Below are 12497 nucleotides of genomic sequence, written 5' to 3'. Positions count from 1 at the left end.
TTCCAGGAATACTTATCTTAGCAGGCATGATACATATCATTCTGGAAACATCTGTTTCAGTTCATGTAAAGCTTTGTGGTACAAACACTGCAGTTAAAACCATACCATTCTTTTTAAAAGAAAAAAAAAAAGACATCTTTTCAGTGGCTTCTAACATATTTTTCCTTTACATCTAGATTTCTCTTGCTTTTTCTCAGCCCACTGATGAACTTTGGAATGTTTATAAGCAAACCAAAACAAAAACATCCACATACAACTCTGGTGCAAGATATACAAGCTAGGGGGGGAAAAAAACCCACACAGTATCCTTTTAAGTCATAAGTCACACAAAAAAGCTGGGCCAGATTCTCTACTCTTGTAAGTGGCATAGCTCCACTGAAGTTAATAGGACTGCACTGATTTACATAAGCTGAAGATTTGGCCCATTAAGTCTTTTTGTGCTCAGACAGTCCCAAACCTGTTTCGCTGTAAAAAAGAAGAATTATAAACAGTCTGTAATGAAGAATGTGTGCTTCCCCAAATTTACACAACATTGGTTAAGAAATAAGAAAATTATCATTTCCACCCACTTTGGCAAAACGAAAAGGAGACCGAAGGGAAAAACACCCAAATACCATTATTTTTTTTAAAAGGAAGTGATCCTTAAATATTTGCAAATAAATGGAAAATTATTCCTTCTTTACACCTAGGGACTAAATTCCCCCTCCTCCCCATGACAACTACCATTTTTCGATCAGATCTAGCTAAAAGTTCTGGGCTCACTTCCTGCTGAAGACCCAAAGTGTGGGAGTAGAGAGGTTGTTACAGGTTTAAAAATCTCCACCTGCTGCTTTTATTAAGAGTTAAAAACCTTTCCTGAAAGAGAAGAGACATGGTGGTCTGATAGCAACGAGGCTGTGATAAACCCTTCCACTCAGCAATCCTAGCTACCCGCTGCCCCAATAGACTAAGAGGGAATTATTTTAAGTAGCCCATAATTAAAGAGGTGATGACTAGAGCCTCCAGAGGCACATAATGCAAGTAAACCGGCTGAACTGCCTGCTCTTCCATTACAATAATGATTTTGCTGAGCACCATGCAGCTTAAGTAATATTTCACTAGAGGAAGAAACAGTTGTATAATCGCGATTTAACTCACTAGCCAAACTTGAACATTCAAAATCTACAAAACTAGGATGAGTTTGCTGCCTATTTTTCATATGTTAATGCTTCTCCAGCTCTGATACACCAGTCTGGAACATCTGGATCAGTCACTTTCCTCATATAAGTTATAAGCACGCCCTTTTGACCCCACCCTGTCTCATGACAGACCCAGTTCTTGTTGTTCCTTTCACAGTGCAAGACGCAGAAGCAGTTCCTGCTCCTTTGTGACAACCAGGTCATAAAAAGAGAGTTATTTTGCACAAATCACAATCCAAAAAATCTATAGCTACTTCAATCTGAGCTGCTGGGTCTATTTGCCTCTTCTGCCTGTAAGGCTGAGCTGTCAAGTGATGCCTCACATACACATATGACTGGGCCCTCAACCTTCAGAAGCTCTGACAAACCTGCTTCAAGTACACAGAAGAGATAGGAAGCCCTCTTCCATCTGTAATTTATTGGAAGGAGGTTAACACTTTCTTCACAAGTCACTTGCAGGTTTAAACTAGTGCATATGTGAATTCTCTGTAATTTAAAGTCTTTAAACCATCATTTAAGGACTTCAGTAACTCAGCTGGAGGTTAGGGGTCTATTACAGGAGTGGGTGGGTGAGGTTCTGTGGCCTGCAAGGTGCAGGAGATCAGACTAGATGATCATGATGCTCCCTTCTGATCTTGAAGTCCAGCTTCCTCTGTTCTGCCTAATTTGGCTTCTCTCCTTTTGTTCTAGCACCACCCAAGTAAAAGAGGACCGTATACAGTCCCACTTCCTCTGCAGAGTTCAACTACCTTAATTATCAGGGAGCTCTGGGGACAGAGTGAAGCTTATCACATCAAGATTGATCGTGTCCTAGCAATAAAGAGCACTAGGACCTTTCTACAGCATCCCAGGCTATCCTGATATTACAGTCACTACCCACAACCCTACCCACTAGGATTTTACATTGAGTCAGCTATCTTGGTATAAACACATACCCTTTAAAAAAAAAAAAAAGGAGTGAAGATGTTGCCAAAGTCATAATCAGTGACTGACCCAGAAGTTTCACCATACTGTTATAACAGAGACGGAGAATAGGAAAACGTATCTGTGCCTTACCTGAAAATTTAATTTCTTAGAGTAATGAGGCCCACATGACATTGGATCTCCACTGTATGCAGCCTTGGAGCCAGACCAAAACCTACCAAATCAGTGGCAGGCTAGGTGAGGCTCCTCCTCTGCCAGTTGAGAGACTTCCATAGCCCTAGGCAAACTAACAAAATGCATGGTAAGGAAAATTAAGCACTAAACACGACAATTCATTGTATAAGAAGCTGAGTGCCAATGAATAATCCCATCTCTTTCCCCAATTAACAGCCAAAGGGGGGATGGATCTGTGGATCTCATTGCTCCAAAAAAGGAGATTTTCAGATAAGGGATACATTTTCCTAATCTTATTCGTAATGAGGTCCACAGATCCATGACATTGGAATTTTCATAGCAGAGTCCACTATGTGCGTGTACGTGGGGACTTTATACAGTCATATACAGATGGAAAAGGGGGTAACCCTTTCTTAATAGTTACTTGGATACTACAGTGAGGAGCACCCATGTACTGAAGGCCGCATCAGATAATGATAGCATGTCCAGCGTGTAGAATTTGGAGAAGGTGTGAACAGATGACCAGGTGGCTGCTTTCCTCTTTTGCTTGTAGGAGATCTTTCTGCCCATGAAGCTGCCTCAGCTTTTCTGCTATTAGAAGTTGGAGTAACCTTTTTTTTTTTTTTAAATATATATTATATTTAGGGCCCTACCAAATTCACAGTCCATTTTGGTTAATTTCACAGTCATAGGATTTTTAATAATCATAAATTTCAGAAACTGTGGGGTTTCCAACCCCAAATGGGATTGGGGAGGAGGGGGAAGGTTGCAAGCCTACTGTGGGAGGAGGGGTCATGGTATTACCACCCTTACTTCTGTGCTGCCGCCTTCAGAGCTGGGCAGCTGCTGGCCAGGCACCGAGCTCTGAAGGCAGCGCCACCGCCAGCAGCCGTGCAGAAGAGGTAAGGGTGGCCACACCATAACATGCCACATTCACTTCTGCACGGCTTCTAGCAGCGGCGCTGCCTTCAGTGCTGGGCTCTGGCCAGCAGTTGCCACTTTCCGGCCGCCCAACTCTGTGAAAATTGGTCTCTCCTACAATAGCCAGATTTCACGGGGGAGATCAGATTTTTTACGGCCATGAATTTGGTTGGGGCCTAATTATAATTATATTATATACACACACTTTTATGCTTCTGACTTACAATATCTTAGCCACTTGGAAATGGAAGATTTTGAAGCCTTCATACCCTTTGACACTGGATAATAAAGCACATAAAGCATTTGTCCTTCTGACCTAAGATGTACAATGAACAGAGACTTTGAGAGCTCTGCAGACATCCAAAGTATGCAACAGTTTCTCTGTGGAAGGTGTTGGAGCTAGACAGAAGGATGGAAAGACAATTTCCTATGCTCTATGGAACCTGGGGTTAATCTCCAACATTAAAACGTGGTTGATTCTTCGTACCACTTTCTTTATAGAAAGTACAGTGGTGACGTTCCAGGAAAAGAGGTCCCAACTCAGACAGTTTGCAAACTAACATGATGGCTATCAAAAAGGCCGTATTAGAAAGCAATTAAGACATGTTCACAATTGATTCAAATGGATGACCTGTCATGGCACTGAGAACCAGATAAGAGCCCACAAAAGAACTCTCTGTACTTCAGGAGGAAGAAAAGATACTGCTCCAAACAAACAAAAACTCACCACACCCACACCATACTGGACATCTGGATAAAAGGAAATCTACTACTTGTCTGCCCCACTAAGGATGCTAGTCAAAGCAGCCACCTGACCTCTATGACCTAGCCTGTCCATCTTGAAGAAATTCAAGAATCTGCTGATGTGTGGGTGAGACCCCTGCTCTGGTACCAATGGTAAACCAGGCCCTAGAATACGGTGAGTAAGTAGATTTATTAATGAATCTACAAGTATGGCTATTAGCTCTCTGACTAACCTTGTTGGCTTAAGAGGGTCTGTTCAAGAACCAGGCAGCTAGGCTCAGACTGTCTGGATTCTGATGCATGACTGACCCTTTTAGTATCATATCCCTTCTGGATGGATAGCAGATGGGAGCTCTTTGTATTTTGTCAAGTAGGTCAGAAAACTGAGGCCTCCTTGACCAGAATGGGGACAGCAGAATTACCAGAGCTTCAGCTTCTTGACTGATCTTCTGTAGCATTCTGGCGAAGGAGAGGAAAGGCACGTAAGAGTCTGTTTTGCCAATCTTTGTGACAAGACATCTGTTGCCTTAGCTTTGTGATGCTGCCAGCAGGAAAAAACATAAACCTTGTGATTCAGGTGGGAGGCAAACAGAGCCCTTGCTGGGAGACCAAATTCTTTAACCAGTAGATGGAACACCTCTCGGTGTAGTTCCCACTTGGGACTGTCTAGTTTTCGCCTGCTGAGCCAGTTGACCGTAACTTTCAATCTTCCCTTGGACATAAAGAGAGAACTGACTGAAGGCTCTCTTTTGCCCAAGTCATCAGGAGGTGAGCTTCTCTCGGAGGGACTGTACAACTCATTGTCCTTTTCTGCTGAAATAAGACATGGCTGAGGTTTTGCCTGTCATGATCAGCATAAGAGTAGAGCCCGGATATGGGAGCAGAGCCTCAAGACCATATCAGATTGCCCTGAGCCCTTGCCAGTTTATACTGTGCTTACTTTCTTGTTTGGGCTAGATCCTTGAACAGTCCTTGATCCTGTGTGATAATTTTGTCCCTCCAGGCTTGCATCTATGGCAGTAACTGTCCTGACTACTTTGCCTATTGAAAGCTTGCTTTGAATCTGCTCAGTCTTCATGGAGAAAGATACTTTTACTGAGGGGTGGATAAGAAATAATGGAGGGAGGGATAAGAGAAATCTCTATAGTGGCCCAATGTGAGCACAGGCCCACTTGAGAGGGGCCTGAGTCTCCACAGCACAGGCACAGATCTCCCAGCAGGCACTCAATCAGCAGTGAGGTGCAGGAGACCGTGTCTGGCTTTCCCTCTCTTTTTAGCCTTCTCTGCCATGCTGCACTCTGCTTGGGTGAAGAGAAGGGATGGACTATGGGGAGAAAGGGAATCCCCTCTGCCAACAAAGGCAGATGGTGACAGCCTGGAGATTTAAAGCCATTTTTTAAACTGCTCTGCAGCAGGGAGGCACTGAAGCAGCAGACAAAAATATGGCAGTTTCTCAAAGGTGGCAGGATAGGTGTGGTTCCAATGACAGACAGGTTTGGCCTGCCTCCAAAGCTGCATAGACAGAGTCCCAATGTCATGGATCTGTGGCCCTCATTACAAATAAGAAATACCATTTACAGGTAGCTATTCTAATTTCTTTTAGACGAAGACCCCACACCACAGCTCTAATTATACTAGTACATTAAAAACCACCACCAAAAATAGTACATAAATCTTCCAAAGTCACAAGTCACAATTCTGTGATGCAAACCATTATAAAGAGGTGTCATTTTTCAACATTTTGCAGGTTATACCAGCACTGACTAAACTGTACAGTTAGGGTTCATTTTTATACAATTCTATATTTTGACATTTGAATTTTGTATATACTAATGTTTATAAAAAATGTACTTTTCAGTTTGCACACCATATCTACTTCTCCTTGACTGCAGGCCAAAAAAGCACACTTTTTATTTGCAACCACTAAAACTTGTGTCTTACAGATCCAGATCAGCTCACACTATCACCAATTTTTTCTAATTTAGAATCTAATTTACTTTTAAAAGGGATTACTTTATCATAAAGAATTAAAAGTACTTTTATAAGAATTTTATATTTGCAATTTTGCTTTGGGACAAATACTAAATATTTGGATTTACTTATATTATATCTATTTCTATTTCTCAGTAACTTAAAATATTAAGCATGGCTAGGACTATAAATCAAGGAAATTAACTTGCAAATCCTTATTCACATGAGTAGTACATAAGTGAGTAATCCTACTAATTCTGGAACTACTTGTATGAGCGAAAACTAAAAGCAAACAAGAATCTGCAGGATTAGTCCCCAAGACACTAGTACAGTATTTAAAGAAAAAGCCTATTCAGTATACTGTTTGGAAGGACTGGTGAGAAGTAATTAAATCCCAACTTTTATGTTTTACTGAAGAACAGTTTTCAAAACCATAGTAGTGTTTTCAAGAAATTAAAAACAAAATAATTGGTATCTCGGCTTTAAAAAAAAAAAAGACAAAAACAATATCTCATTAATAAAAAGAACACCCTAACCATAAAAAAAACCACACTAAAAACCAATTATGTTATTAGGAACACAGATAAAAGCATTGTTTTTGTATTTAACCGACACTAGTACCCTTTGCTCAGACTTCTTCCTTGCTAGTAAAAGCAGACTTGCTAAACAATCATGGGGCATTTGACAAGAGTTACTGCTTGATGTATTTGATGAAGATATAGACATTTATCTACTGCACAGCAATTGTTTGTGTAATTCAGACTCTGTACTAATACAAATAAAGTTAAATTGGACGTGCTGCCCTTCATGTAGTAATTTTGTCTGGATGAGCCGTCATTTTAAATTTGACTGAAAATAACTGTAGACACCTTAACTGGATTAAGAGCAGCACTAACTACTCCTCCACAATAAAGCCAATTACTTAACAGCAGGGACCCACTTCATCATCAATTAATCCAGTCAATGTGATCACTATTCAATGTGCACCAAGAGAGCTGCTTTAAAATAGTTTAATTAACTCAATACAGAGTAAACTTCACAGGAGAAATCCATAATCAATTTTCCCAGACTTCATTACAGACATAGATTCAAAGCGCAAATTAATCTGAAGGGATATAACTTTGATTCTCCAACATGAAAAACTGTAGTCAGTTTTGCCTAATACATAAAGGGGTTTAGTCCTTCAAAAGGAGCAAGTGACCCATATTAATGTTCCTGAGCATCACATATGTATTGAGAGATTAATCTCTTAAATGGATCAAACACAGTTTGTAGGACTAGTACACACTGGTCTACTTATTCTGTCACATTTTGCAACCAAATGCAATAGGACCAGTTATTTAATACAGACTACAAAGCAAGATATTTTTAACTTGAATGGAAATTCTAGACCATCACATATACTTTGCAGCTTACACACACACACTCCTACCTCTGCTACATTTCCAAACAAAAGCACAAAATGTGGGTTCCTAGATGTGACAGTACATTATGGCACAAATGGCTGGTTATAGAGGGTAAAATCTGTATGTGACCTAAGGAGCAACAGGATGAGTTTCAGAGCCAGAGCTCCAGCTCCAGGGAATGTCTACACTGCTATTTTTAGTGTTGTAGCACAAGCCCCAGCCTGTAGACCATGACTCTGAATCTTGCTGACACAGCTTTTTTTTTTTGGGGGGGGGGGGGCGGCGGAGGACGGGACAGTATAGACATACCCTAGGTGACGGTCTCCTAAATCCCATTTTCAACAGTGACTTAGGCACTTGGGACTTGGGCAAAATAACTTAGTACACAGACTTTTTATCTGCAAAGTTTTTACCAAAAAACAGTAATTAATATTCACAATATGGATATTAATATGCCCATTTTATATAGGGAAACTGAGGATGACAAATTAAGTGACTTGTCCAAGGGGACAAAGTTCAACAGACTTTGGCGGGAAGGATAGCACAGTGCTTTGAGCATTGCCTGCTAAACCTAAGGTTGTGAGTTCAATCCTTGAGGGGACCACTTAGAAATCTGGGGCAAAAATTGGGGATTGGTCCTGCTTTGAGCAGGGGGTTGGACTAGATGACTTCCTGAGGTCCCTTCCAACTCTGATATTCTATGATTCTATGAACCAGATCTGGAATTAGAACTCGGGAGTATCTTGTCTCCCATTCCTGTGCTCAGATAACATCTCTCTCTCACTCAGTAGGATACTACAAGTCAAGGTCAGCAAGTTGCTTGACCCTGTCAATGAGAAGTTATTCCTTTTTAGGGGCTGACACCAACCTCAATATATATTCAGCTGAAACAATAATTAAAACTGGAGTATAACACACTTAAGGTATGTCTACACTGCAAGAAAAGATCTGCAGTTAGCCTAGGTCAGTTAACTCGGGCTTGTGGGGCTCAGTGTGGGGCTAAAAAATTGCAGTGTAGATGTTCTGGCTCACACTGGAGCCTGGACTCTGGGACTCTGCTTGCAGGGGTGCGAGAGTGTCCCTGGGCCCAGGCTCCAGCCCAAGCCTGGATATCTACACTGCAATTTTATAGTCCCACAGCCTGAGCCTGCTGACCTAGGATAGCCGCAGGTCTTTTATAAAGCGTAGACATAACCATTGATGAATATGATAAATAGGGACAAGCCAGCACAACTTCTGTAAAAGAAAAACGTTCTTCTCCCATCTATTAGACATTTTTGAGGGAGACAACAAGATAGCAGATAAAGGAGACAGCGTTGATATAATTTATACGGACGTTCAGAAAGCCTTTGATAAAAATCCCAAACAAGAGACTTCTGAGGAAGTTAAGTAGTTACAGAGCTAGCGTTAAAGTTCTACCTAGGGTTAGAATTAGCTAAGACATAGAAAACAAAATATGTTGTATTTGTGCATCATCAACAGAATTGTTAACCAAGCTCACTCTGTAAACTTTTTATTGTTGGCAAGGTGTGAGCCATAACGAACCAGTTTACATTTCAGATTCCAAGCTCCATTCAAGGGCTGGTAACCAGGGTTTAAAAAGGACATATTTGAGATGTGCAAATTTGATCCAGAAGTCATAAATACATACAAAATATGGAACCCCACTCTTAGTCACTTTTCAGAGCAGAAATGTGTTTTAAAGGCTCAAAAAATAATACTGTAGATAATTACCATAATTTTCAAACTTGAGTATCTAAAGTTAGGCACCTAAACTCATATTTAGGAGTATAGATAAATGGCTTGATTTTGCAAGGGGCTTAGCACTCGCATTTCCTATTCAAATGAATATGATCTGTGGATGTTCGACACCTGTGAAAGTTAGGCCACTTATTTAGGTGCCTAACTTTATGAACCCAACTTTGAAAATTATGGCCTACATATTTTATAATCAACTTTCCATCAATTTTATAGAAATGTTGACAATGAAGAGGGGGAAAATAATGTTTAACTTTCCTATAAAAATAAAGACAGGAGTGTAACATCTCTATATTCCATATCCTTCTTACCTGCTGAACAATATTTAAATGCAGGGCTCTCCTCTATTGCTGTCGCACTCTGAGTCTTGCACACAAAACTCTGCTTGTGCAGCTGCACATACTCCATGGAATGTATGGAATCTGCTTGATTAATTTCACTGGCCTGACCCATTTGATTGTCTCCTGCAGATTCTGAGAAGTATGGAAGGCCTTTATTGTGCCCCATTACTTTAATCAAGTCACTCCCAGGCAACATCTTGAAACTGGTGGTATGGGAGTCCAAATTAACAGAGTTTTTCCCAGTAAAACAATGGACTCTGGGGAAGTCAGGCTCATCATCTTCAGGGATAGGATTGTACCATATTTCTCCTTCATCATCTGCATCATTATCCTCACTGAAGTCTAAAGTACAGTTTCTCAAAACTGAAGGGCTTGTAGAATGGTGAACAGCAGTTACAGAACTATAGGTTCTTGCAGGACATTCCTTTCCTATAGGTGATTTGGGAGGAACCTGTGGCAGTTTAGGTCCAGCTAATGGACTGGAAGATTTGGGTACATGGATAGTGTTTCCTTGCATTTTCTTACAGATATTTTCTTCTTCCAGATTAGGGGCCTTTAAAGTCCTCTGATGTAGCCAGTTACGTTTCTTAGAAACTGTGATGCTGTCAAGCTGTGGCCTATGCTCATGGACTTCACTGGCCACAAGAATTTTAAGTTCTCTCCCGCTTGTGGAGGATATGTAAATATTTTCAATTAAATCTGTTATTAAAAGAGGAAAAAGAGATGCTTAGAACATTCTTCCAGTTTTGATCAAACAAACACATACACTGTCATGTCCCATCCACACTAAATCCAGTCCCACAGGACAAAAGAAATGTTGTGCTATTATGAACTTAATTTCAATCCATCAAAAGACAACAATTGTGCACGTAGTAAAGAAACAAAAATATCTTTTGACATAGCAATGGAAGTGATAGTACAAGCACGTCTGTACTTGTTCCACATTCCAAGAATATGCACATAACAAAACAGAATGTGGGGAAGCAGTCAATCTGACACTCCTATCGATAATGAGGATATAACAGACATGCAATATTAACTTTAATATATCTCATGACATACATGATATTCTTGACTATGGTCTAGATCCTGCAAGGTGCCACGTGTCTTCTGAGAGCTGATAAAGGGTCTCAGCTCTCAATGAAAGACCACCACATCACAGGACCAGGCCCTAAGTGAGATGCAATTTCAAGCTGCCAAAAAACTGTGCAGAGTCCAAGTCTATAGAAAGTACTTGAGAGAACACGGTTCTGTCTCCAAAACAGAGTTTAATGTTAACAGCACTTGTATAGAAACGTTCAAGGTACTATTTCCATTTAACATTTATATCTTCTTTAAAATCTCACCCACATTGTTGGCATTTGTAAAATATTGAAGGATTAACACTGAAATTGAAATGCAAACTGATCAAGTAAAGTTGCTCTGTGTGTTTCAGTGTCTTAACACACTACTTCAGAAATGAAAGTGCTTTGGTAGTACCCCAGATCAACTTTATAGGCACCCTCCAGTCTTAAAGGTCCTGCCCTAAATCAAGCGCATCAAATACAATTCTGCTCCACTTATTAGAAACTCCATTAAGTACCCAATTTTATCAGTACTTCGATGGTCGCTGTAAATTTCTTCATATTATGTTTTGTAAAGAACAAAAGAGACAGTCACTTAAGACTGTTTCACTTTGTTAAAATTTATCTAGGAACAAGTTACTTATAAAAGTTTATTGAGCCAAAAAGCAATGTCCTAAAAATGTCAGGTTTCAGAGTAGCAGCCGTGTTAGTCTGTATTCGCATCCGATGAAGTGAGCTGTAGCTCACGAATGCTTATGCTTAAATAAATTGGTTAGTCTCTAAGGTGCCACAAGTACTCCTTTTCTTTTTGTCCTAAAAATGTCATCATAGCACAGTATTCCTATTATCAAAGTACAATAAAAATGAAAAAAAATACTAATTATGTATTGACACTTAAGTTTTGCTTGTGCCTTTATTTACATACAATCTGAAGGTTTTGAGTTTTTCTACTGAATTAAATACAGATTGCAGTTCTTCTTCACCAGACATATAAATTACATAGTACTACAAAGTTGATTGTTCATTACATTTATTTTAACTTAGATGTCAGCACTTTACATTAATGTAAAGTTCACATTAAACGCAAAATTCAGGCTCCAGCATTTTAATAAGTAAATGTGAAGTACCCTCTACCTAAGATCAAGATGAACACACAAATTTGCAAAACAAGTCTATTTTATTTCTACTGTAGCTATGCATCAAGTCTGTACAGTATAATTAACAGATTCCTTCTAATTAAAGTCATTTTATTTCCCCATGAATACCTGTAAAAGAATGCATGCAGGCAGCATTTAATGCTCTTTGAACAACCAATACTTAAAATACTTTTGCTAACTACTTTAACAATTATGTTTGCTGAAGAAGTCTTGTTTTGCAATAAATCTAGAGAATTTATAACCATTGAACATTTAACTAGGCATACTCCTAAAACAAAACTTCAGCAAAATAGTATTTAAGTAGCAAAAACAACCCTGAAGTACATTTTGCAGCACTCTTGTTCAGTGTGCATTACATATGTAGGTTAAAAACTGTGAAAAACACAGTGTAGAAATTACCAATATATAAATGGTGTACAGCTTATGACAAAACAAACACACTGTTTAAGGACAAGTCAAGGATCACATCGATTTTGATATTTGAACTCAATATGAGCATTAACTGTGAACAACAATTCAGCCATGCTTAAATTGAGTATATTGGGTGTCTATACAAGGGTTTGTTTTGTGCAGATGCTGCTGTATTGGTGTAAAACCCTAGTGTACATAGGCTGCATCAGTGCAGTTACAGTAGCATAGCTATACTCATACTAAAAAGACCTAGTGCAGACAAGCCCTCTGTTTAAAGCTATTGTAATGTTTATTGACTTTGCCTGTTTATTAAGGAAATCTTAATAATGGTTCTGATGTGAAGACCTATATTTCTGTCTACAATAAAAAGGCAGTTATTTCAACTTGCTTTTTAATTAATTTCCTTCTCCATTATTTTTCTTGCTGTTATTGTTGCTCCAAATAATTA

The 12497-nt window shown here is 39.4% G+C and overlaps 1 protein-coding gene across 1 annotated transcript in view; it reads right to left on the bottom strand.

The window, feature by feature from the left end:
- SYDE2 (synapse defective Rho GTPase homolog 2) overlaps nt 1-12497 on the bottom strand; it is a 50442-nt gene that overhangs the window by 33053 nt on the left and 4892 nt on the right. The window contains exon 2 of the mRNA XM_077823788.1: nt 9388-10116. Coding sequence (XP_077679914.1) covers nt 9388-10116 — 729 coding nt within the window. The remainder of the gene's footprint in view (nt 1-9387; nt 10117-12497) is intronic.

This window comes from Eretmochelys imbricata, chromosome 8 (genome assembly GCF_965152235.1).
Source record: "Eretmochelys imbricata isolate rEreImb1 chromosome 8, rEreImb1.hap1, whole genome shotgun sequence".
Taxonomy (NCBI): domain Eukaryota; kingdom Metazoa; phylum Chordata; order Testudines; family Cheloniidae; genus Eretmochelys; species Eretmochelys imbricata.
The sequence above is the reverse complement of the archived record's forward strand: the minus strand, read 5'-3'. Positions and strand labels throughout refer to the sequence as shown.